At 38.6% G+C, this 20,886-nt stretch overlaps 2 protein-coding genes and 1 pseudogene across 4 annotated transcripts in view; 1 reads left to right on the forward strand and 2 right to left on the reverse strand.

The window, feature by feature from the left end:
• Window positions 1–2,393: 2,393 nt before the first annotated feature.
• LOC116856784 lies at window positions 2,394–5,918 on the reverse strand (annotated as a pseudogene).
• Window positions 5,919–6,199: 281 nt separating this feature from the next.
• TXNDC9 (thioredoxin domain containing 9) lies at window positions 6,200–19,081 on the reverse strand. 2 transcript variants are annotated; one of them, XM_032840331.1, is made up of 5 exons: window positions 18,953–19,081; window positions 16,238–16,456; window positions 12,549–12,667; window positions 9,128–9,382; window positions 6,200–6,804 (listed from the first exon to the last, which is right to left on the reverse strand). In XM_032840331.1, the coding sequence occupies exons 2-5, from the start codon at window positions 16,424–16,426 to the stop codon at window positions 6,687–6,689; spliced, it is 681 nt and encodes a 226-aa protein (XP_032696222.1). In that variant the 5' UTR covers window positions 16,427–16,456; window positions 18,953–19,081; the 3' UTR covers window positions 6,200–6,686. The 2 variants fall into 2 exon arrangements, with proteins under 2 accessions (XP_032696222.1, XP_032696224.1); XM_032840333.1 differs by lacking the exon at window positions 18,953–19,081 and adding an exon at window positions 18,410–18,533.
• Window positions 19,082–19,957: 876 nt separating this feature from the next.
• Window positions 19,958–20,886, forward strand: part of EIF5B (eukaryotic translation initiation factor 5B) — an 85,679-nt gene continuing 84,750 nt past the window's right edge. Inside the window, exon 1 of one of the 2 annotated variants that reach the window (XM_032840320.1) lies at window positions 19,958–20,274. In XM_032840320.1, coding sequence (XP_032696211.1) covers window positions 20,240–20,274 — 35 coding nt within the window. In that variant the 5' untranslated portion in view covers window positions 19,958–20,239. The remainder of the gene's footprint in view (window positions 20,275–20,886) is intronic. The other variant, XM_032840319.1, reaches the window with a different exon arrangement.

Raw genomic sequence — 20,886 nt, forward strand, 5'->3', positions numbered from 1 at the left:
CAACATGTAGATATTTAGTTGTCCCAATGCCATTTGTTGAAGAGATTATTCTTTCCCACTTGAATTGTCTTGGCACCTCTGCCAAGCATCAACTGACCACAAATTGTTATTTCTGTACTCAATTCCATTGGTTTATATGTTTATCTTTATGCCTGCATGTACCACAGTCTAGATTATTGTAGCTTTAAGGTTTTATCTCCCCTGCTTGTTTCAGGTTCAGTTTGTTCTCTTCTCAATATTTTAAGGTAGGGTTTGAGTTTTTTTGTATCCTTTAAAACAGGTGCTTACTGCTATAATTTCCCTTTAAGTACTGTTTCAGTGGCATTCCATAAGCTTTGGTATGTTGCATTTTTGTTTTCATATAGCTCAATGGATTTCCTAATTGTGATTTTTCTCTTTGACCTACTGACCAAATTTATGGAGTGCATTAATTTCTACACATTATTTAATTTTCCAGATTTTTGTTACTTATTTGTAATTTCATCCCATTGTGACTAAAGAACAGAACTTTCATTATTTCAATACTTTTGCATTTATGGAGGCTTGTTTTGTGTTCTGGCATATGATCTGTCTTGGAGCATATTTCATGTGAGCTTCAGAATTGTGCTGGTCTGTGAATGCTCTATAGATATATTTGGTGTAGTTGGTTTATAGTGCTGTTCAGGTCTTCTGTTTCCTTGTTGACTCTCTTCCTACTTTTTCTATTCATTGTTGAAAGTTGGGTCATATTATTGCTGAATTGTCTATTTTCCTGTCAATTCTGTCAAGTTTTGCTTCAGAATTCTGACAGCAAAATATAGAATTGTCAAGAATTTATGGGCTGTGTTGTAAGGTGTGATGTTTATACTTGTTAACAGATTCTTGATGGATTCTCTTTTATCACTATAAAATGAGCCTCTTTCTGTAGGAAGTTTTTATTTTCCTATCTTTGTTTAGCCACTTCAGCTCTCTGATGATTGCTATTTGCAATGGTATTTTCATTGTATTTTTAACTTTTGAATCCAAAGTGTGTCTACTGGGGACAGCACATAGTTGGATCTTGTTTTTGAAATCCAGTCTGACAATATTTAATCTACTCTCATGTAATGTTCCTATTTATATGGTTGGATTTATGTATTTTGCTTTTTAATTTTTACATATGTCATACACCTTTTTTTCCTTTGTTCTTTTTCTGATTTCTTTTTCAACTAGGTTTGTTGTTGTTGTCTTAATTTTTAAGTTTTTTAGAGTTTTTTTTGTTGTTGTTCTTTTGTTTTAATTTTTTAGGTAGGCTGCACACCCAGTGTGGAGCCCAATTCAGGGCTTGAACTCACAACCCTGAAATTAAGACCTGAGCTGAGATCCAACAGTCGGACGCCTAATTGACTCAATATTTTCTAGTGTATTATTCTGATTCCTTTTAGTAATCATTTTTTGTATTTTTTTACTTTCTCAACGGTTACTCTAGGCATTTACAAGTATATACTTTGTTAGAATCCACTTTAGCTTTATAGTAATTTAATTCTAGTGAAATATAGAAATGTTACTCCTATAAAGCTTTTTTTGGTTAAATATGTTGCATCTTTATATGTTAAAAATGGATCAATACATTGTAATAATTTTCATAATTTTGTTTCAAAATAGTTGAAAGAACAAGTTATACATAGTTTTTTTCTTTTTTAGTTATAAAATTTAATTGAAAAGATCAAGCAGTGGTTATTGGTCAAACCAATCCACATTAATACCTGTGAAATATGCAGACACTAGTTCTTAAATAAAGGTGACAAATACCAATCAGATTCTTATAACACTGTTCAGAATCTAAATAAATGTGATCCTGGACATTATTCAATCCATAAGGCTAACTGAATGATAGTAACAATCATCAATAATTAAACCAAAGGCACAATTTTCCAAATCACTTTTAGTTAAACAGAATAAATTCTAGCTTTTTAAAAGTCTAAATATACAAAAAACTCAAAGCAATCTGTTTTTCTACCTGAGATCAAAACAAGTTTCTTATATCCTATCTAAACATGATTCTTGACATTGAAGTAAATCTGAATTCACATAATATACTTTGTCAAACTTTTCTAAAAAAATCTAAGCCCTCCTTTAGAAATTCTCATGTTACACATACATATGTACAAGATTAAGAGGCATGTAATGGGACCATGATACTACTAATAATGTGAAAGTAAAAAGTCATTCATTTATACAAAGTGTTCCTGTATGGTGCAGTATGAAATGGGATCACTGTCTTTGTACATACGCAAATCACCAAATGTTCAGAAACTAAGCCCACTTTGAGAAAAGTCATTCTATTTTTCTGGAGCAGAGGTTGCCAAGTTGTGATGTATAACAAAAATATTGTGTATAAAAATATTGTGTATAGTAAAAATATTGTGTGAAACCAAGTATTAGCCTAAATTGGCAGTAACTGCAACTTAAGTTAAAAATTAAACCCAACTAGATCTTTACTGTGGCTATACAACTTTTGCTTTGGGGCCTACAGGTTTCACTGAGGTAACAACCCCTTATCTCTTGCCTCTCTCTCCTCCTTGCACTCCCCCTGCCTCCAGCTTCTTTCTTCATGGCTGTCTTTGGCAACGCTTCTAAATCTTCAAAGCAAAAGAACCTGCTAGAGTAAATGAGGAGGATGAAAAGTAACACAATACATGATGTACAAAAACCAATCTAAGACTATGAACCAAGAAAAAACAAACACTAGAAGGAAGGCTGAGCAGCAGTGTACCCTCAAGGGAAAGCAAACATAAAAAAGCAATAGGGGATCTGTATTCTTGACCCTTCTTGCACATTATCTCCTGATTGAGAGGAGCATGGCACCAAAACGTCAAACTCTCAAAAGGTAATGACTCTGAAGGAGGAGCTAGAGAAGCAAATACATGATAAAGAATTACAGCAGCAGCTTTAATGGTCAATGAGTTTCTTTGCTCTGGCATTGGCAACATCGGTATGATCTTGGTTGGTGTCAGCCTTTTCTGTGAGCCGGTCTGTTTGTTGATTTTGAGCCTCAATCTCATTGCCCATGTCCAGGGCCAGGTTTTTTAGGTTTCCTAGGATACTGCCCACTTGAGTTGGTTCTCTTCCATCTCATTTTCTCTGGCATTGTTGGTTATATGTTTAATGTATCCACTGATAGCTGCTCCAGTGGTTGGTTGAAGCTGACCATTTGTCACTTGGTCTGGCTGCATAGCTAAACATTGCTAGGAGAGCTGTCTCCACCACCTCCCCATGTTGCCTTGCAGGCCTTACCAGACTCAAAGTTCTTTGTCCTATTACACAGGCAGACGCAAAGGCCACAGCACTTGTTGGGTTCTGTTAAAGTCTTCTGTGTCTCTCTCATGTCTTTATTTGGTCCAGGCCTTCTTCTGTGTGGTTTAGTTGCTCCCCTTGTTCATCCAGCATAGTGACAGTCTTGATTCCTGTATCCTGAGAATTAAGGGCTAAACCCAGTATTTTCCTTGTACTTTCCAGAAACTCATCCGTAACTGGATGAGTGGGTGGGCTCTTAGTTGAATTTCTTCTGATGACAGATTACCCATGATGAATTAGAACTTTGGATAAGCACAGAAAGTGAAACGTAGATATTCAAGCAGCTCTGGCCACACCTCTCACTTTGCAATGGCTTGGACACCCACAGGCCTGACCAGGAGCTACGTCCTCCTAGTGCCTGCTTATTTATAGTTTTTTTATATTTACCTTTTTTTTTTTTTACACCATTTCATGTTCTCATTTCTTCCTGTGGATTCATTATTGAAATACAGTTTTGCTTCCACCACCTGCTTTATGGTGTCACAAATATACATTTCTATGTTATAGGTAACACAATTATATAGTTTTGTAGTATTGCTTTTTAAGTCAGCTGAGGGAAGAATAGGTCATTACAATGCCTTTTGTAATTTCCTACATAATTACCTTCTTCAGCATTTTTTTTCATGGGGATTTGAATTACTGCGTGGTCTCACTTCCTTTCAGCTTGAAAAAATTCACTTTCTTGTAAGATCGGTTTCCTAGGAATTAATTCTTAAAATCTGAGAATGTCCTCACTTTGCCTTCATTTCTAAAGGATAGTTTTGTTAGAAGATTCTTGATGGTTTTTTCCTTTCCAGCACTCTGCATGTTATCATCCCACTGCCTTCAGGTCTGTTTCTGATAAATCAACCATTAATGGAGTTTTCTTGTACCTAGTGGTTTTTTGTTTTCAAGATCTCTTTCAGTATTTTTAATCTGACATGTGTGTGGGTGTAGACCGAATGGCCTACTTTCTGTTAAGAATTTACTGATTTTTCTCAGATTAATGTTTTCCACCAGATTTGGGATTTTTAAGCATTAAGAAATCTTCAAAGTATTTTTCTGCTTATTTTCTTTCTTCTCTCTTTTGGGAATTCTCATTACACAATGTTGGTGATTCATATTTCTCTCAAGTTATTTTTCACGCCCTTTTCTCCTGCTCTTCAGGCTATTATCTGCATCATTTGGTTCTTTTAAAATACTGTTTTCTATTTATGAAATATCATCATACCTTTACCTCCAGCATGGGTTTAGTTTTTTAAAAAATATACCTATGAGAGCTGCTTGGAAGGTTTTTGTGCTTCGAACATCTGGGTCCACTCAGAGGCAGTTTCTTTTTACTGTTTTGAAATCCCCTTGGTTTTGGGACACACTTTACTCTGCTTCTCCACAAATATTGGAACTTTTTGTTTAAAATTGGACAGTTTAGATAATACAGCAGCTCTGGAGACTCATCCTCTTCTCTTCCCAAGGCTTTTTAGTGACTCAGCTAGACTTTCTAAGTCCATTTACCCTGCACTGTACAGCATCTGATGCTCCTCTGGAGAGGGCACAGCCTGGGAATGTGCAGTCACTCGGAATCCTCCCTCCAACCCCAGGGACAGTTTTAGTAGGGCATTTAGGTTCCTTTCTCCAATCTCCTCGTAAGGGTTCTAGTTTGCCGCCACTGTTATCACTCTGTAATTAACAGCCACTAATTGTTGGTGGGCCTATTATTTTGGGCACTGGGGTGCAAATGCCTACACAGTTTGAGCCAATTAAATTCAGGCCCTTAGTCTCGTTGAGGCTTGTTCTAGACCTAGGACTACTCTTAGCTGCCTTTCATTCTCTGTTAGGATCATCACTGGTTTCCCTTTTGCCTGTTGCTATCACAGAGTTACCAGTCTCTTCGTCTGTCTCTACTCCCACTCCAAATTTCCTTTGTCTATGGCAGCACCCTTAGGCTTTAACTTAGAGGATGCTATGGAAGCTCTGTTTATAGTTTGCTACTGTCTCAGAGTTGGAGATGGGGAGAGTAGCCTGCTTTTCTAGGAGTGATAAATAGAGCAGTAGTCTACAAATAGAGCAGTGGGTGACAGCTCCTGGTCTTGTTTGCCTTTCCTTGCATGGAACCTCCAATCATAAGCTGGGGCAATAGTGATCAGAAAACAGTAATCTTGGTCTGCCATTCCTGGGCTAGATCTTCAGTGCTTTAAGTGGGGACTGGGTGGAGGAAGGAAGGTCCAGTCCTCTTTGCTACTGTTACCTGAAATAGAGCTTCTGTGACATAGAGCTTGCGGGGAGGGGGCAGGTAGAATGAGAAATGCTAGCAGTCTGCCCATCCTAAGGAGAAACTGTGGGCTGAAATTGGGAGCTAGGGGGAGAAATAGTGTGGCTCAAATACCAAAGAGACTTACTATTCTTACCAAGTTTTAGTCTTTTCTTGAATAAATGTTTCTGTAATATATGTTTTCATTTGCTGTATGCTTTTATGACAACTCCCAAGACTTTAAGTAAAAAATATACATATATTTACCAGTTACGGTTGTTGTCATTTAGGAGTCTGCAGATCATGTTGCCACTCCAATTGTGTTTCCTGATTATTTTTGAGAGAGAATATGAGGGAGGGGTGGGCATGTAGGGAGAGGATCTTAAGCACATTCCTTACTGAGCGCAGAGGCCGACACAGGGCTCCATCCCAGGACCCTGAGATCATGACCTAAGCCGAAATCAAGAGTCAGACACTTAACCAACTAAGCCACCCAGGTGATCCTTCCTGATTATTTTTTAATGCATGTTTTAAAATATAAGCAATCAGAACCCTTTAAATAGGTAGTATGCTCAAAACCTTTAAATAGGTAGTATGCTCAAAACCTCAGAAAAAGCTTTCTGCTGCCATCAGTTGATTCATCATCAACACACAGCCTACAGAATAAATAGGCAGTTCTTTAATAGTTAAATATATTCCAGAAGTAAGGAGTGTTTATAATTCATTTACAAGTGAGTCTTTTACACCAGTAAATGCTGTTTGACCTGTTGTATAAAGTAAATAACGCTGTGTAAGAATTAGTCCTGGAATAGTTTGCTGAATTCCTATTTCCAATCCAGTAGATTAAAAACACAATTGTGAATGATATAAAGACGTAAGAATCATATTCTGATAAAATCAATCTCAAAAATAGAGAATCCAGACCCTTGCTGGATAATTTAAGAACTCAGAAGTTTTCCTCAACTTAAACATGAGTGCCACACAGAAAATATTGAAGATGTCTTTCAATGTGATGAAACTGTACAAAACTTTAGAACATGACCATCAGATGACCAATGTATCAAAACCAACGGGATTTAGAAAACACATCTAATTCTGAAGTAAGCAGAAATAAAGACAATTTATGAAGAATTATAGCTAATTTCTAATCATCATCAGAGTCTGAATCATATTTCTTCCCTCGGATAGTTTTCTTTTCCAGCTTTGTGAAGTTTGTTCCAAATTTCTTTTGGCTCTGAAATGGTGGCTCCATTAAATTTCCACTAAAAATAAAGCAAATTTGAAAAGCATTTATTCTTTATGATAGTACAGTTGGTATGCTAACCTGCATAAAAATCTCTTTTCTTCCTAACCTATGGAGTAAAGTTTTCTTTAAAATGCTGGTGTCAAGGAAGACGTATATTATTCATATTGACGGTTAAGAGTTTTAAACCCTATTTTGTATAACTAAATGTTTTTGATCAATGTTTTATTTTCTCTTATCATTAATTACTAACATTTCACTAGATGTACGAACAGAGTTTCTAAGCGATAAGCACAGAAAGAAAGAAAAGTTCTTCCACCTGTTTGGAGATGCTGAACTTGGATTAGATCTTCTTCACTATAAGAATGACACAGGAAAATGATCTGTTTTTTACAGCTTATTATGGCTGGTATGATAGTGTATCACATCTTTTAATGTTTAGAAAAACATCAATAAAACTCGTGGAATTCATCATCATTAACCTGGAATTGGTATGAAATTTTTCAATAATGCTTGGGAAATAATTGAGACATATTCTTTTTTCAAAAATATTTAGGAAGATTCCTGGCACCTAGATTCTGGTTGTGAAATATCATCTGCCACTGAGAGGAACCACAGTGCCTTGGGGAAATGGTCAATTCTTGGGAGAGTCCCTCTAAGACTTATTTGCACCAGAAAGAAAATGCTTAAAGAACTGTGGGGACATGTAAAAAGGACATAGAAGCCTGCATGAAAGGGGATCTCACTGGCCAAATATGGGGCAATTTGGGCTTCAAAATAAATAATAAAAGTAACCACCTATCGCCCACTGGGTAAAATAAGCTACTGCCCATTCTAATATGAATAAATGAAAAAGTAATTAATGAGGGATATGGAAAAGTTCTTCTTAAATCACTATTTGGCTTGGTAGACAACCTGTTAACCAGTGCTCAGTTATCCACCACCAGAAATGAGACAAAACATTCTTTATCTCCTGGTGTGCTATGCCGAGAAGAATACAGTGTCACTTCTATCATGTACTTATGAGAAAATGCATAGTCCAAACCTAATCTTGAAATGTTAGACAAATCCAAACTGAGGGGTGCTCTACAAAATAACTAGCTTGTATTCTTCAATTGAAATATAATTGAAATAATAATAATAATTGAAATAATTCAATTGAAAAATAAGAAAAGTTGTTACATATTAATGCAAACTAAAAACACATAGTAACTATATGAAACATTTTAGTATGCAGGATCTTATTGGGACAGTCGCAGAATTTGAATAAGATCTGTAAACTACATAACATTTCCTGTCTTAATAATTGCACTAAGGTTACATAAGAAAAACCTCTCAATGTTAGAAAATACACAAGGAAATATTAGGAGCAAAGGGACAATACATCTTCAACTTCCACTCAAATGGTTTTGAAAAGAAAGTGTGTATTCAGAAAAAGAATGATAAAGCAAATGCAAAATGCTTAAAATTGAGAGACACGGGCAAAAGATAGATGAGAATTCTTTGTACTACTTTTCAACTTGTTTAAAGCTTGAAATAATTTCAAAATACATTTAATAAATATTAGTATTTTGTTATTAAGAAAGTAAAACCTAAAACTCCAAAGTCAATTTCTATAATGTATGCATAATTTAGGCATGTGTAGGGAAGATTCAGAGAAAAAGGAACAGGGAAAAGAGAACTTTTTACTTACTGAAAAGCACTATGACTACAGAATGATAATTGTATAATTTTATCTGTTAATTTTCCCAATCAAAAACAGGCACAGAAGGCAAAATGACAGGTTCTGATTTGTGGAATCAGATAAACCATTTGGCGAAGTGGACAAGGAGATTAATGAAAAATGGAAATTGGATTTTAGACTGTTTTCAAATTGAGACTGTCTCCACAATAATTTAAGCTGATCACAGAAATGAGATTATATATTTTATCAGATTCTACAAGACAGGAATAGCTACATTAAAAAATCTAATGTTCAAAAGTAAGTCATTATCAATTTGAGTAACTTGGTTTAAATCAGGGAAGAGTCAATTCCAAAGTGTCATTTTGGGTTTTCAGACTAATAGAAAATTAGATTCAATAGGATCTGTTAGGATGAAAACTTTCATAGTTAGGTGTACTCCAAGACTCAATTTTATCTGTAACTCTGATTTTGTTGTTAGATCATGCTAATAATGTACATTTTAAGAAATATGTTTTCATTTGTGAAACATTTTCTACATCTAACCCAGAAGACCTTACTTAGCTCCATAAAATGAATGCTAACATAAAAAAAAAAAAAAAATTCTCTAAAAATATCAACTGGATATGGAATTAAAATCAGTTGTTTTGCTAAAAATTACCTGTAATTGAGAATATCAGAACAACCCAGCCTCCATTCTAAAGTTTCTGTGGTGAAGTCATCTGTATTTCCTAAGTCAGTAAATCCAACAACATAATCTTGTGTTTTCCCATCTTTTACCAGTGCTAGTGTGGGAATGACTTTGATACGCAGTCTCTCACAAAGGAAAGGTGCTTTTTCCACATTCAGCTTCAGAAATTTGGTCTCAAGATGTTTCTTAGACAGTATCACCAAGTGTCGGTCTAATATTTTACACCTGTAAATAAAAACATATAGAAAACCAAAAGCTAAAACAGATTTTTCATATTAAAAATAAATATCGTAAGGGTACATCTAATTTTACAGTTTTTCTGCTTGAGTCTCATAATTTGACAGCCAGCTTGTGTCAGATGACCTCATTTCATTTCATAGGTTAACTGACGAGAGGCAGAAAATCATCCAGTATTCTAGAAAGTCAGATATGCCTTAATGATACTTATAAAAAACAAAATACTAAATACATGCTTTCAGTCACAAGTGGTTCATGAAGTTGTCTTGTTCATGGTAAGAACAAAAAACTGTCACTTCTCTTATGCATGTTTCCTAGTGTCTCAGACACAGAGCCTGAAGGGTGACAAATCTGACTTGATAGAACTCAGAAGAGGATTTTCAGGATTAGAAATGTACACACAGTGCCATATTTGGAAGTCATTAAGACTGAATGGTGTCACCAAGAAGGAACTCTTCTAACTGCAACTATCATTAAGAAGCACAGGGTAAGGGGTATAAATGTGGTTATATGGTTCTAAAGAAATGAAAAATACCAGTAGTAACTTTTATTAAGGCACTTTCTATTGAAAAGAAAAATGGAAATGACATTTTCTGAAAGTTAAAATGTATTTTAAACTGGTTGATACTTTAGTGTTCCTGAAACAGAGTACTGTAAAAATCTTTTTGAGTAGTTCTTAATCACAGTGTTCATTAAAGTCAGCTTTTAAAATATATGATCTAAAATTCTCTGCAAGTGGAGCTTGGCAAACACACAGGTGATTCTCATGCCCCATAAAGTTTGATAACTACTGCTTTAGATGATGAAGACATCAAATGTTTCATAATTACTGGTAGGCTTTCTGCATACTTCTTGGTGTAGAATTATTCCTGAATTAGGACTGGGTCCAGCAAGTTCCTGGTAACCTTGATGCCTCATCACTCTACCTTTGAATGCATCTTTTCATATATCTCCCATGTAGTATAGCAATGAGAGTGTAGTGAAAAATAGTTGGAGAGAACAAGTTAATAAATGGTTTCTGAATGAAGCTCAAAACAAATGATAAATGAACCATTACATGAGAAGTATATTCTTGAAGACTTGTAGGTAAGTCAACTCCATGGTTTTACTAGAGTTATATGGAACCTATTTTAGGTAAATCTATGACTGTACCATTTGTTAATTCACTTTTTAAAAAAAAATCCAGAAGCAGCAGGCTTAAATCCTGGGTTCAAATCCTTTTCTGTCATTTAGTAGACGAGCGACATTAGGTGAGTCACTTAATCTCTCCCAAGTCTTGGTCTCCATGCATGAAGCTTTGGAATTATACCTACATACCTACCTCAAAGGGTCATATCAATGCTCCAGGATTTTATACATGAAGTTTCCAGTCTATTATGTACCAAGAACTCTGATATCTATTAGATCTAAAATTTTCTGATGATTTTTTTTTCTATTTTTTAAGCAATCTCTATATCCAACATTAGGCTAAACTCAAGACCCTGAGATCAAAAGTCAGATGTTTTACTGGCTGAGCCAGCCAAGTATCTCTTGATTTTTCATTTTTGCTTGAAAGTAAGTACTCCTGGTGTTGCACTGTTTATACAACCATCATATATATTTACTGAGCACCTACTATGTGTCAGCCATTGCTGCTCTGGGGGTAAAAACTTGGGAGAACGGGGAACCACAATATAGGCAAACTCTGTTTTCACAAAACAATCTAGTGGGCAAAAACATCTAATAAACATCAAATGATATCAACCTTAGAGACCAACATGATATTAATATACCACCTCATCACGTAGGTCAGAGGTGGGCAACTTGAGAAATGTGTGCCAATGGGAGAGGACAGAGTACCACAGTGACAGAGGGCTTCTCTGATACCCTTTCTTTTCTTTTTTTAAGATTTTATTTATTTATTTATTTACTTACTTACTTATTTATTTTTATTTATTTTACTTTTTTATTTCAGAGAGAGATCACAAGTAGGCAGAGAGGCAGAAGAGGGGGGCGGGAGCAGGCTCTGTGCTTCAAGCAGAGAGCCTGATGCAGGGCTCAATCCCAGGACCCTGAGACCATGACGTGAGCTGAAGGCAGAGGCTTAACCCACTGAGCCACCCAGGTGCCCCGATACCCTTTCTTTCCTAATCCCTTCCCATACCTTCCCGTACAGGAGATTTCACCACCTCAACTTTTTCTTTCATTTTTATTACCTTAATCAGTACGTCCCAGGCAATCAATCCCTGAAAGACGTTAATTAATAATGAAGTTACTGGGTGGTGAGTTTAAGACAAGGGCCAAGCAGGCTATGGAAATGGCGGAAGAGGGCAAGGCTGAGAAAGCAATGAATGATGGAGAATCTACACTGGAGTGCATGTCTGTTTGAGGGAGGTGGCTGCTATTCAGCATTAGCAAACTGCCTTTCTACTGAATTCTAGGTCTGTTATTAAGTTATTTGATTTCTTAAAACATCTGAAATCTGGACTTCGAAAAAAAAATTGTATCTCTCAATTTTTAAAAGTTGGCAACTAATCACCTTTGAAGGTTAAAAAAGAAAGACTTAAGATACGACCTTTTCTAGGGGTATTTTCATTTTACAAGGACTCTGCCTTTGTAGAGAGGCTTGCAGAGCTGGGTTGTCCGGAAGAAATCACTTTCCTCTCCTTCCAGCCAAGCCTGGCATGCCCAGTGATGCTTCTAGTGAAAGGCTTGCTCAAAGCACTGTCTCCCCACGAGTTTCTGGCTGAGAAGGAGTGAGTGAATTCAAAGCTGATGTTGGCCCCACTCCCAACACTGTGCTAATACCATACCAGTACCAGAAAAGGGAGAAATAATTCTTGTATTGACAAAAACAAATTTTTACGTGTACATCTCTTACATGTTTTTAAAGTTACCTAGTGAAAATACAATTCAGAAAATAGCCAGTTCTACGGAAATAATCTTGATTTTCAATAATGTTCATTTAAACTTTTTTTTTCATTTAAACTTTTTAATGTAACGGGTTTTTAAGTTAATCTTCAATATAACAATTGTTTAACAGAGACGTTACGTAAGTACAAAGAAACAACTTAGAAATAGTTCCTCTAATTTTTTAATTTCCCTATTATGTTAGTGTACCTTTACTCAAAGATCTCATCATTTTTAAACAAGTCACTGATGTAAACAAAGTTACCTGAATGTGGTGTCTCTGTAGAAATGGCAAACCACTTTTTTACTCTCCTTGACTTCTTGAAAAAAGTCTCTCTCACTAGGGATTTCTCTGTATTCCCCATGTCCTTTTGAAAGCCATTCCTAATTTGGAGAAAAGGGAAATATTATAAACTTGAAATATCTTTCAGTACCACCTTACATTTATTTTGTGTCTAAATTGCTATAATATTCTGTAATGAAGTTGATTTTATCTTGTAGAGAAATCAATTCCTCTTAGTGATTTCCTTTCTTTCCTATGTCTCTAGTTTTAGTGCAGACATAAATCTGTGGGCAGGGACTATCTTTCAGCACAGTTTGTGTTTAAGACAATCATCTGTCTTGGTACCTTCAAACACATTTTCTCAGAACTTCAAAAATAAAAATTTAGACTTCAGAGACTTAAAATGTAAATATCCATTTAATTTCTCTGTACTCAAACTACTAAAATCAGAAGCATTAGGTCCAAGTTAACGCCAAGCTCTGAAAAACAATGCTCATGAGATAAAGCTACTTGGTCTTTGTAAGGAGGGCAAGAGGAGGGGTGGTTCCTGCAGCTCAAGTCCAGTTTGCTCAGAGGCAGGACCCACTTCTATACTGGCCACCAAGGGGGAGTATCTTAGGAAGAAAAAAATCACATGATGTCCAGAAACAATACAGATCTCACATAATGGCCAGAAATAATACAGATCCCATCAGTCATCTCATCCAACTTCTCAACCCAGTGTATCAACCCTCATCAATCATGCCTGACAGACTTTTCAGTTTCTCAAGCTTCCTGCTACAGGAAAGGTTCATCATCTCCATTGGAAGCTTGCTTCCTTTTTCAGGCAGCTGGTTTTAGTAAAAAGGAACACTGGGCTTACAGGCAGAAGGCATGGGCTTGAATAATTGTTCTACCACTTATTAGGCTAAGAATTCTAATAACCTCTCTGAGTCTCCTTTTCCTCATTTATAAAGTGGAGATCACGAAGCAACCATCTCACTGAGTTGTAAAAAAGTAAGACTATCAACATGATAGTGTCTGGCACAGGTGCTTAAAAAGCAGTTGCATGTATACTCTCTGTTTGAAAGGTTTTCTCACACTGAACTGCAATAGATCTGTAAATTTGGTCTGTGGATCTATGAACCACTTAGGTCTGTGGACCTAAGGTTAGAGAGAAAAGTTCTAATGTCTTTCACACATCAGTCCTTCCAATATCCTATCTTCTCTACCTCTCTCCCTTCATTTTCTTTTGGCTGTTTCTCATATGAAATGATCTCTACATATCTTACTTTCTAATTATCCTCCTCTGAACAGAGACTAATTCCTCCTTGTCCTTTTAAAAAGGGGCAGAAGTCTGAATGCGGCCCTCCAGAAGTAATCTACTGAGAAAGGGGCAAGAGTGCCATCTCCTTTCTTCCTCTGGACTTAAGCTAACACAGACTGTGTTAATAGCTTTGGTATCCATTTCACATTGTCTTATGCTGAGCTGACACTCACAGGAAGCCCTGGTGTTTCTCCCTATGTGACATTTCTCTGGTCAAACATCAGTGAACAACTTAAACTCTCAAGTACAACTCCTTAATGGCAGGTTAACATTTCATGCCTTTTCTTTTCTTTCTTTTTTTTTTTTTTATATTTATTTATTTGACAGGCAGACATCACAAGTAGGCAGAGAGGCAGGCAGAGAGAGATGGGGGGGAAGCAGGCCCCCCGCCGAGCAGAGAGCCCAATGCGGGGCTCAATCCCAGGACCCTGAGATCATGACCTGAGCCAAAGGCAGAGGCTTAACCCACTGAGCCACCCACGCACCACTCCATGCCTTTTCTTGACTCACCAATAGCACTGCCCTTAAAAGAGTGTTTGTTTTTTAAAAAACTCTTTTTAATTCTCATATGTTTAACCAACAGGTGGAAGACCTGAGCCTTTCCAAGTTCCTAAGAGGGAGGCAATCTTACTCTGAACCTCCACCAACACATGGCATCTCTCCCGAGACACTCAGCATACCCCTGTGCTCTTAGTACAGTTTCTTTCGGAGTTTGTGCTCTGCAGGGCATCTGCTGAATGGAATCAAGCAGGATGGGTAGATATCACAATGCAGGCTAAGCCTACCCAAGGCCTGGCAGCTGGGCAGCACCTAGCTCTCGCTTAGTGGCTATCACCCAAGCCTTTGGATGGGCTCTTCCTATTTCTCACCTGTCCTACTGCTTACTACTTAAGTCCTATGTCGCTAGCTGCTGTAACAAGAAGAGAGTACTCGGGTGACTGAGGCATATTAATTCAAATAGGTCTATTAAGTGCTTATGTCACTGCATATACTCATTTCCTGATACCTATACAGATCAGTAAATCAAAACTACTACACAATCTATACTACTCTCTCAAAAAGAGTATATATCATTAAAGCTTTTTGTCTACTTCCTTAAAAAACATTTTAATAAAAAAGATCTATTACAATGCAGTGAAAACTGTAAAATAAGACCCTCTCCATTATTCTATGACAAATTAATTTTAAATTGATCTGCCCAGAAATTAAAAAAAAAAGAAGTCCCTAAAGGCTGTACGACTTAGGTTTTTAATGATAAATATTCAGACTATTGTTTTTAACTGCTGACAGTTTCATTTAAGCCATCATGTATATTGCTTACTGCCAATCAGGTAGATTCAGTCTTTCTACAAAAAGATCCTGGTTATGACTTTTTTTAGTTGAACTATTAGCAATTAGTAGTGTTACTTAACTGTGATTGTGAAATAGGAATTTGTAGCAGAATCTCCTCTTACATTACCTTAGATAATTATTAGCATTATAATAAAAAAAAGTCTCCTGGCTTCAAAACCACACTACACTCACAAACCCTATTTTAGAAAACGCAAGCTATAAAAATAGAAACTCAGTCACATTACAAAACATTCTTTCCTTTTTGTAGCAATTCTTATAAACACTGAGAGTATAAACATTATCAAAGAGATGCTACAGCAACACAAACAAAACTCCCTATTTCTTTGGAAAAGTTAAAATCGCATGTTTTATTCACAGCCAACTGAGAGGAACCAGAATTGGTAATAATCTATTTCAATTTGACAAAAAGCAATGAAAACATTTTTAATCAAAATTAAATTTACAAAATTTAACCCAACTGGTTTTGATTAGTGTATGAGGCTGTTCCACACTCTAGAAGACCAATAAGGATAGAGCTGTGGCCACCCTTCTTTGTGACCCAGCATGCATTCCTTTGAATAAATAAGCCATATAATTGTTACAATGGAAATGCCTGAAATAATTTCTTCTGTGTAGATTGCCTTACAGCTCTCACCTCACTTACAGTGATCAGAGCTAAATTGGCTTTACAATTGGCTTTACTGGCTTTACAATTACTTAAAAGGGAAACCACTGACTCCCAGTGCTCTTCCTAGGCTCCTCCTCAAGCAAAAAATCTGAGCTCAAAAAATGATCTTGGGCACAGTGTTTCTTTTACTTGACTGTGGATTAACACACTGAACATGCTAATTTTTAATGTGTCTTTAAAACTAATTTTTTTCCCAGCAAATTTTTAAGTTATAATACTCTGTAGTAAAAAATAAAAACAATGCTAAAAATAAGGACTGAAATACAACTACTTCAGCACATGTATATATAAGTTGTTAGGAGCATACTGTTAAAGTAATTTCAGAAAGCAGGGCAGAGAGGTTACTTGTTTCTGCTGTTGAGCTTTCCTTAGTGCCTCAAGTCTCTTTTCTTTGAGGCGTTCCAATTCATCTTCGTCCATCTGATCCAGTTTCTGAATTTCAGAATCCAAATGTTCTTCTACTAGTTTCGTAGTCTGAAGCAACTGATTTTCCAGGACTTTTGAAAACATGTCTACAGATGCATTCGCTTCCATTCTTCTAAATGGTATAGCTCAGCCTTGGTGCTAGGGAGAATGTTTGTAAAGTTGGGGGGAAAAAAAAACAAGTAAAGTTTTCTCTACAAAAATTCTAGCAAATGTATAATTTGTACTACACAAAATGTTCTGCTGACAACAAAGAATTTCATGTTACCTATGAGAATTTTTATTTAAATGTTTTTTTTTTAACATTTTATTTATTTATTTGACAGAGACAGCAAGAGAAGGAACACAAGCAGGGAAAGAGGGAGAACAAGGCTTCCCACTGAGCAGGGAGCCCTATGTGGGGCCTAATTCCAGGCCCTGGGATCATGACTGGAGCCGAAGCCAAACCCCAAAGACTGAGCCACCCAGGCACCCCTAAATGTTTTATTCTTTTTAGAGAGGGGCAGAAAGGGAAGGGGAGGAGAGGGAGAATTTTAAGCAGGCTCCACACTCAGCGAGTTTGCTAGATTGCAACACTCTGAGATCATGACCTGAGTTGAAATCAAGAAACCGACTGAGCCACCTGGAAACTGACTGAGCCACTCCGACGCCTCTTACTGAAATGTTTTAAAATTGAATTTTCCACAGGTTATAGTCACACCACTCAAAAGATTACTTAAAGCGTAGTTTAGGTGCTTCCGACTTAGTGTTTCATTACAATAAAGCAAAGACAAGTCTTTATGACCAGAAAGAAGTGGGTAGTTGGAGTTCTACCTAATGCCATATATTAACAGTGCTTCTTTTTTTAAACCAGAAGAGAAATAAAGCAGAAATTACTGAATAATAGTGAAGTTTAACTGCAGAGAGGTTTTACACATACATCTACAAAACAAACTTTTCTTCAGTACAGAACAGAGTGCAGCCAAAAACCCATTTTTTGAGGTTTCTACCTAAATGATTAACTCCTGAGAAAGTACTTTACAATTTATGCAAAGAACAGTGCCTGGTATTCCCTAAATTTTAATTTTCACTGCTGTTCTCTATGACCTAACAAAATCTATGATGCTACAAAGATTGATGCTGGTATGGATCTACTGACAGTGTTCTTTGATGTAAAACAGTATCACTCCAAATGTTAAAAATACTGATTTTCCCATCACTCCTTTATGTAACATAGAGTAGTTTAAAACAGAATCTAATTCAGATAGGAAAGGAAGCTCTATCTCAATAACACATGTTATAAAATGTAGTATTTTCTATTAACAACAATCAGATGGAAATTTTATGTGTACCTCTGGGTTATTACTACAGAAATATAATTTATAATTTGCTTATGAAAGCAGGAAGATGTTGCATTTCAATTAACTATGACACAGTTGCAAATACTACTGAAAACCTTAAAAAAAATCTTAATAAACTGTGAACTCACTGACCCACAATGAGTGGGTCTCTGACACATAGCCTGACTCACACAAACCCTCTACAACTACCGAACTGAAAAGAAGTCATCTTCTTGCAAACTTCACTTTTTTTTTTTTTCTTCACAGGAAAAGCAGTTGAAGGCAGAATTTCATCTTTGTATCCCCAGAGGTAGCAGTGAATGGAACACAGCAAGTGCTCAAAAAATATTTGTTAATTTGGGGACGCCTGAGTGGCTCAGGTCATGATCTCAGAGTCCCGGGATACAGTCCATCTCCGCCTCCTTGCTTAGCCGGGAGCTTGCTTCTCCCTCTGCTCCGCTCCTGCGCGCGCGCGCGCACACACATGCACACACATACACACACTCTCTCTCTCTCTCTCTCTCAAATAAAAACCTTTAAAAAATTTTGTGAAGGAACATGTCCCTACTTTCTGTTCAAATTATCCTTAAGTTTCAATATGAAAATGCTATACATTTTCAATGAATTATATTTCAAATACAGTAAAATAACTTCACACTTCCTATCTCCAAAGAAAAATGTCAGTGAGACTGTTTCCCTTAGGGTTGGAGCCGGATGAGGCAGAAAACTGGTTATTTAACAAGACACTGACTTACATGTCAGAACCTGTTCTTACCAGAAATAGAGCGGATGCTGATCCCTGGAGTTTTATGAGATGAACTCAGAATTTAATTCTGGGATAACCGGGAACAGAAGCGAATACCAAGAGCTGTTCTGGGGACAGGTGATGGTGGTCACCGCATTCACAAAGGGGAAAGGAGATGGTGTAGCGATCCCGGTAACTTTTCATTCTTCAAACCACAAACCTGATTCTTCCATTTTACAGTTCATCGGCAAGAGTGGGAAGGGGCTTGTCCTCAAATTACCTAACCGTTTCCTTGACTCCCTTACATGCACCCTCCAAAACACCTTAACTGCACCTGAGACACCTTCCGAAAAGCATCCTTGCCATTCCCTGAGCCCACAGGGACAGACCAAGGCGGAGTACAGGTAGCCGGGTCTTCAACACCTCCCAGGGCGCATGCGCCGAAGCCGCCTCCGCCTCACTGACACCGACGTCTGGGCCGCGCCCCTCCCCCGCCCTGGCCGGATGTTGAGTGAAGTGTCCATCAGCACTGGGAGGCGGCAGCCGGTTTTTTCACACCATCCTCTGCCTCACCTGAGCTCTCGGTGACACCTGAGAATGAAGAACTGCTCCAGAAAGGCAGTCGGCTCTGGCTTCACCCTCGCAGCAGCTGCCGGTGGCTGCGAACCGGCCGTCACTTCCGCCTTCCCTTTGGCTGCAGCCCTCACGCGATACAAGCTGCGACGCCCGAGATGTGGGGCGGGGGAGGAGGGCGTGCGTACTGTGAGCGCGCGTGCGTAGCTCCCATCCTCCGCCCCAAGATTTCCGATTTTTAGCCTCGCTCTGGGTAAACCGTCCACCGGGGAAGAAGCAAAGTATTCTGGAGGCTGTAGTTTATCAGTGCTTGGTCTGGCCGTGTTGGACTTCGCTAGGCTGCGAGCCTCAGTACTCACAATGTTACATCAGAAACGAGAGAGCTACAATCTTGCTCCGGAGTGACACTCCAACTTCGCTTCTGTCGTGTTGAATGAACACTTTTTTTTTTTTTTTAAGTTGAGGTATAACTTCCACAGCATGATTAGTTTTTACATACTTAACACCCGTAGTATCACCGTCCAGATCCGGATATTAAACATGTTTACCACCCTAGCAAGTTGGTTCCTTTTGTACTTCCATAACACAAATTCTTAGATCTTGCTCTCACTTTGAATGTAAAGATTAATTTCTATTTCGGGGAATTAAGGGTGTGTCCTTGTTCATGGTAGTTGTTTTTTAGTGACTGAACAGACTTTATAATTAAAGGACGTTACTGAGAGTCCCAATTTGTCCTAGATTTATTACCTGGAGTGCCTATACTGGTTCATTGTGTTTCGTTACTGAACTGCGTGCGGTTGAGAATACAAAGATACAGAGATGGAAGGAAAGCCCAAGGCTTACTCCTGAGGGGAGCTCCAGAACTCCCAAGTCTGCGTTCCCCTCAGAGATGGAGCTGACATGGGGAATTTTCAGCTTCATTGTCTGTCTCAGGGTTCTAGAACCAGGACACCCGGCTGTTATTCTTGCGCGGCGGACGCTTGCGGAAAGGGGGCGCTCAGGCTCCCGCCTGGCTGGCGGGTCAACTGGAGACGCTCTACCTAAAGCGCAGCTCTCGATGAGCCGCGCCCTGCGTCCCCACGCCGAAGCGGCGAGGCGATGCGCTTGCGCACTGAGAGCTCACACCATATGTGCCCTGTCCCAGTGCGCGGGTCTGTGGAGAGCCGGGTGCGAGAGGCGGCACTGCGAGGGGAACCAAGCCGAAAAGAGACCAAAGTCGGCTGGGGGACAGTGGGTCTGTGAGAGACCGAATAGAGGGGCTGGGGCTACGAGCGCCGCTGACACACGATGGGGAAGAAGCAGAAAAACAAGAGCGAAGACAGGTAGCCAGTGACCGGGTCCACACGGCGGCGTCCGGCGCAGCTCAGTGGTTCGCGCGGGTTCCGGCGCGGGGTGGCCCGGGGGCGAGGCTCGCGCCAGGCACCACGGGGCTCCGGGCCTGGGTCCAGAATGGGCGGCACGGGGCCAAGACCCCAGTTCCGGGCGGGCGCAGAGGGCCTCGGCGGCGAGCGGGTTCTTCCAGTGGAGGCTCCGTCCCTCCGCTACCTCTCGCCCGGCCTGGAAAGAGGGGTGTCTTGCCTGAGGAGCGGGACAGTGGTTTGGGGGTTCCTTGCCCCATGGGGAGGGACTCGGGTGGCTTCGCTGGGCCGGAGACGCCTGGCCAGCGTGGCTCGGGCCAGCGTGAGAGTTGTTTTTGCGGCGCTACTATTGGCAAGGGTCAGGAAGAGTTCTTTTTGTGCCTTTGTACCTGTGAGTACGTGAAGAGAGGAGAGTTCGAATATGAGTGTACCTACAGCTAGGTTTCTTAACTCTGAGACGCTCAGGTGATTGGAGTTACAGGGAGGTGTTTACTAGGTTACACCCTTTTAACTTCATTTAATTTGGTTACAGTTTTCAATTTTAAGGTCTGGTTGTCCATACTCCGTGCTTTTCGC

The sequence above is a fragment of the Lontra canadensis genome, unplaced genomic scaffold (assembly GCF_010015895.1).
Source record: "Lontra canadensis isolate GAN:19392208 unplaced genomic scaffold, GSC_riverotter_1.0 scaffold112, whole genome shotgun sequence".
Taxonomy (NCBI): Eukaryota; Metazoa; Chordata; class Mammalia; order Carnivora; family Mustelidae; genus Lontra; species Lontra canadensis.

Coding starts and splice junctions, on each gene's coding strand:
- TXNDC9 (XM_032840331.1), bottom strand. CDS start 16,426: ATGGAAGCGAATGCATCTGTAGACATGTTTTCAAAAGTCCTGGAAAAT. Junction 12,668..16,237: donor AAGCTCAACAGCAGAAACAA/GTAACCTCTCTG, acceptor TCTCCAAATTAG/GAATGGCTTTCAAAAGGACA. Junction 9,383..12,548: donor TACAGAGACACCACATTCAG/GTAACTTTGTTT, acceptor TTTTATTTACAG/GTGTAAAATATTAGACCGAC.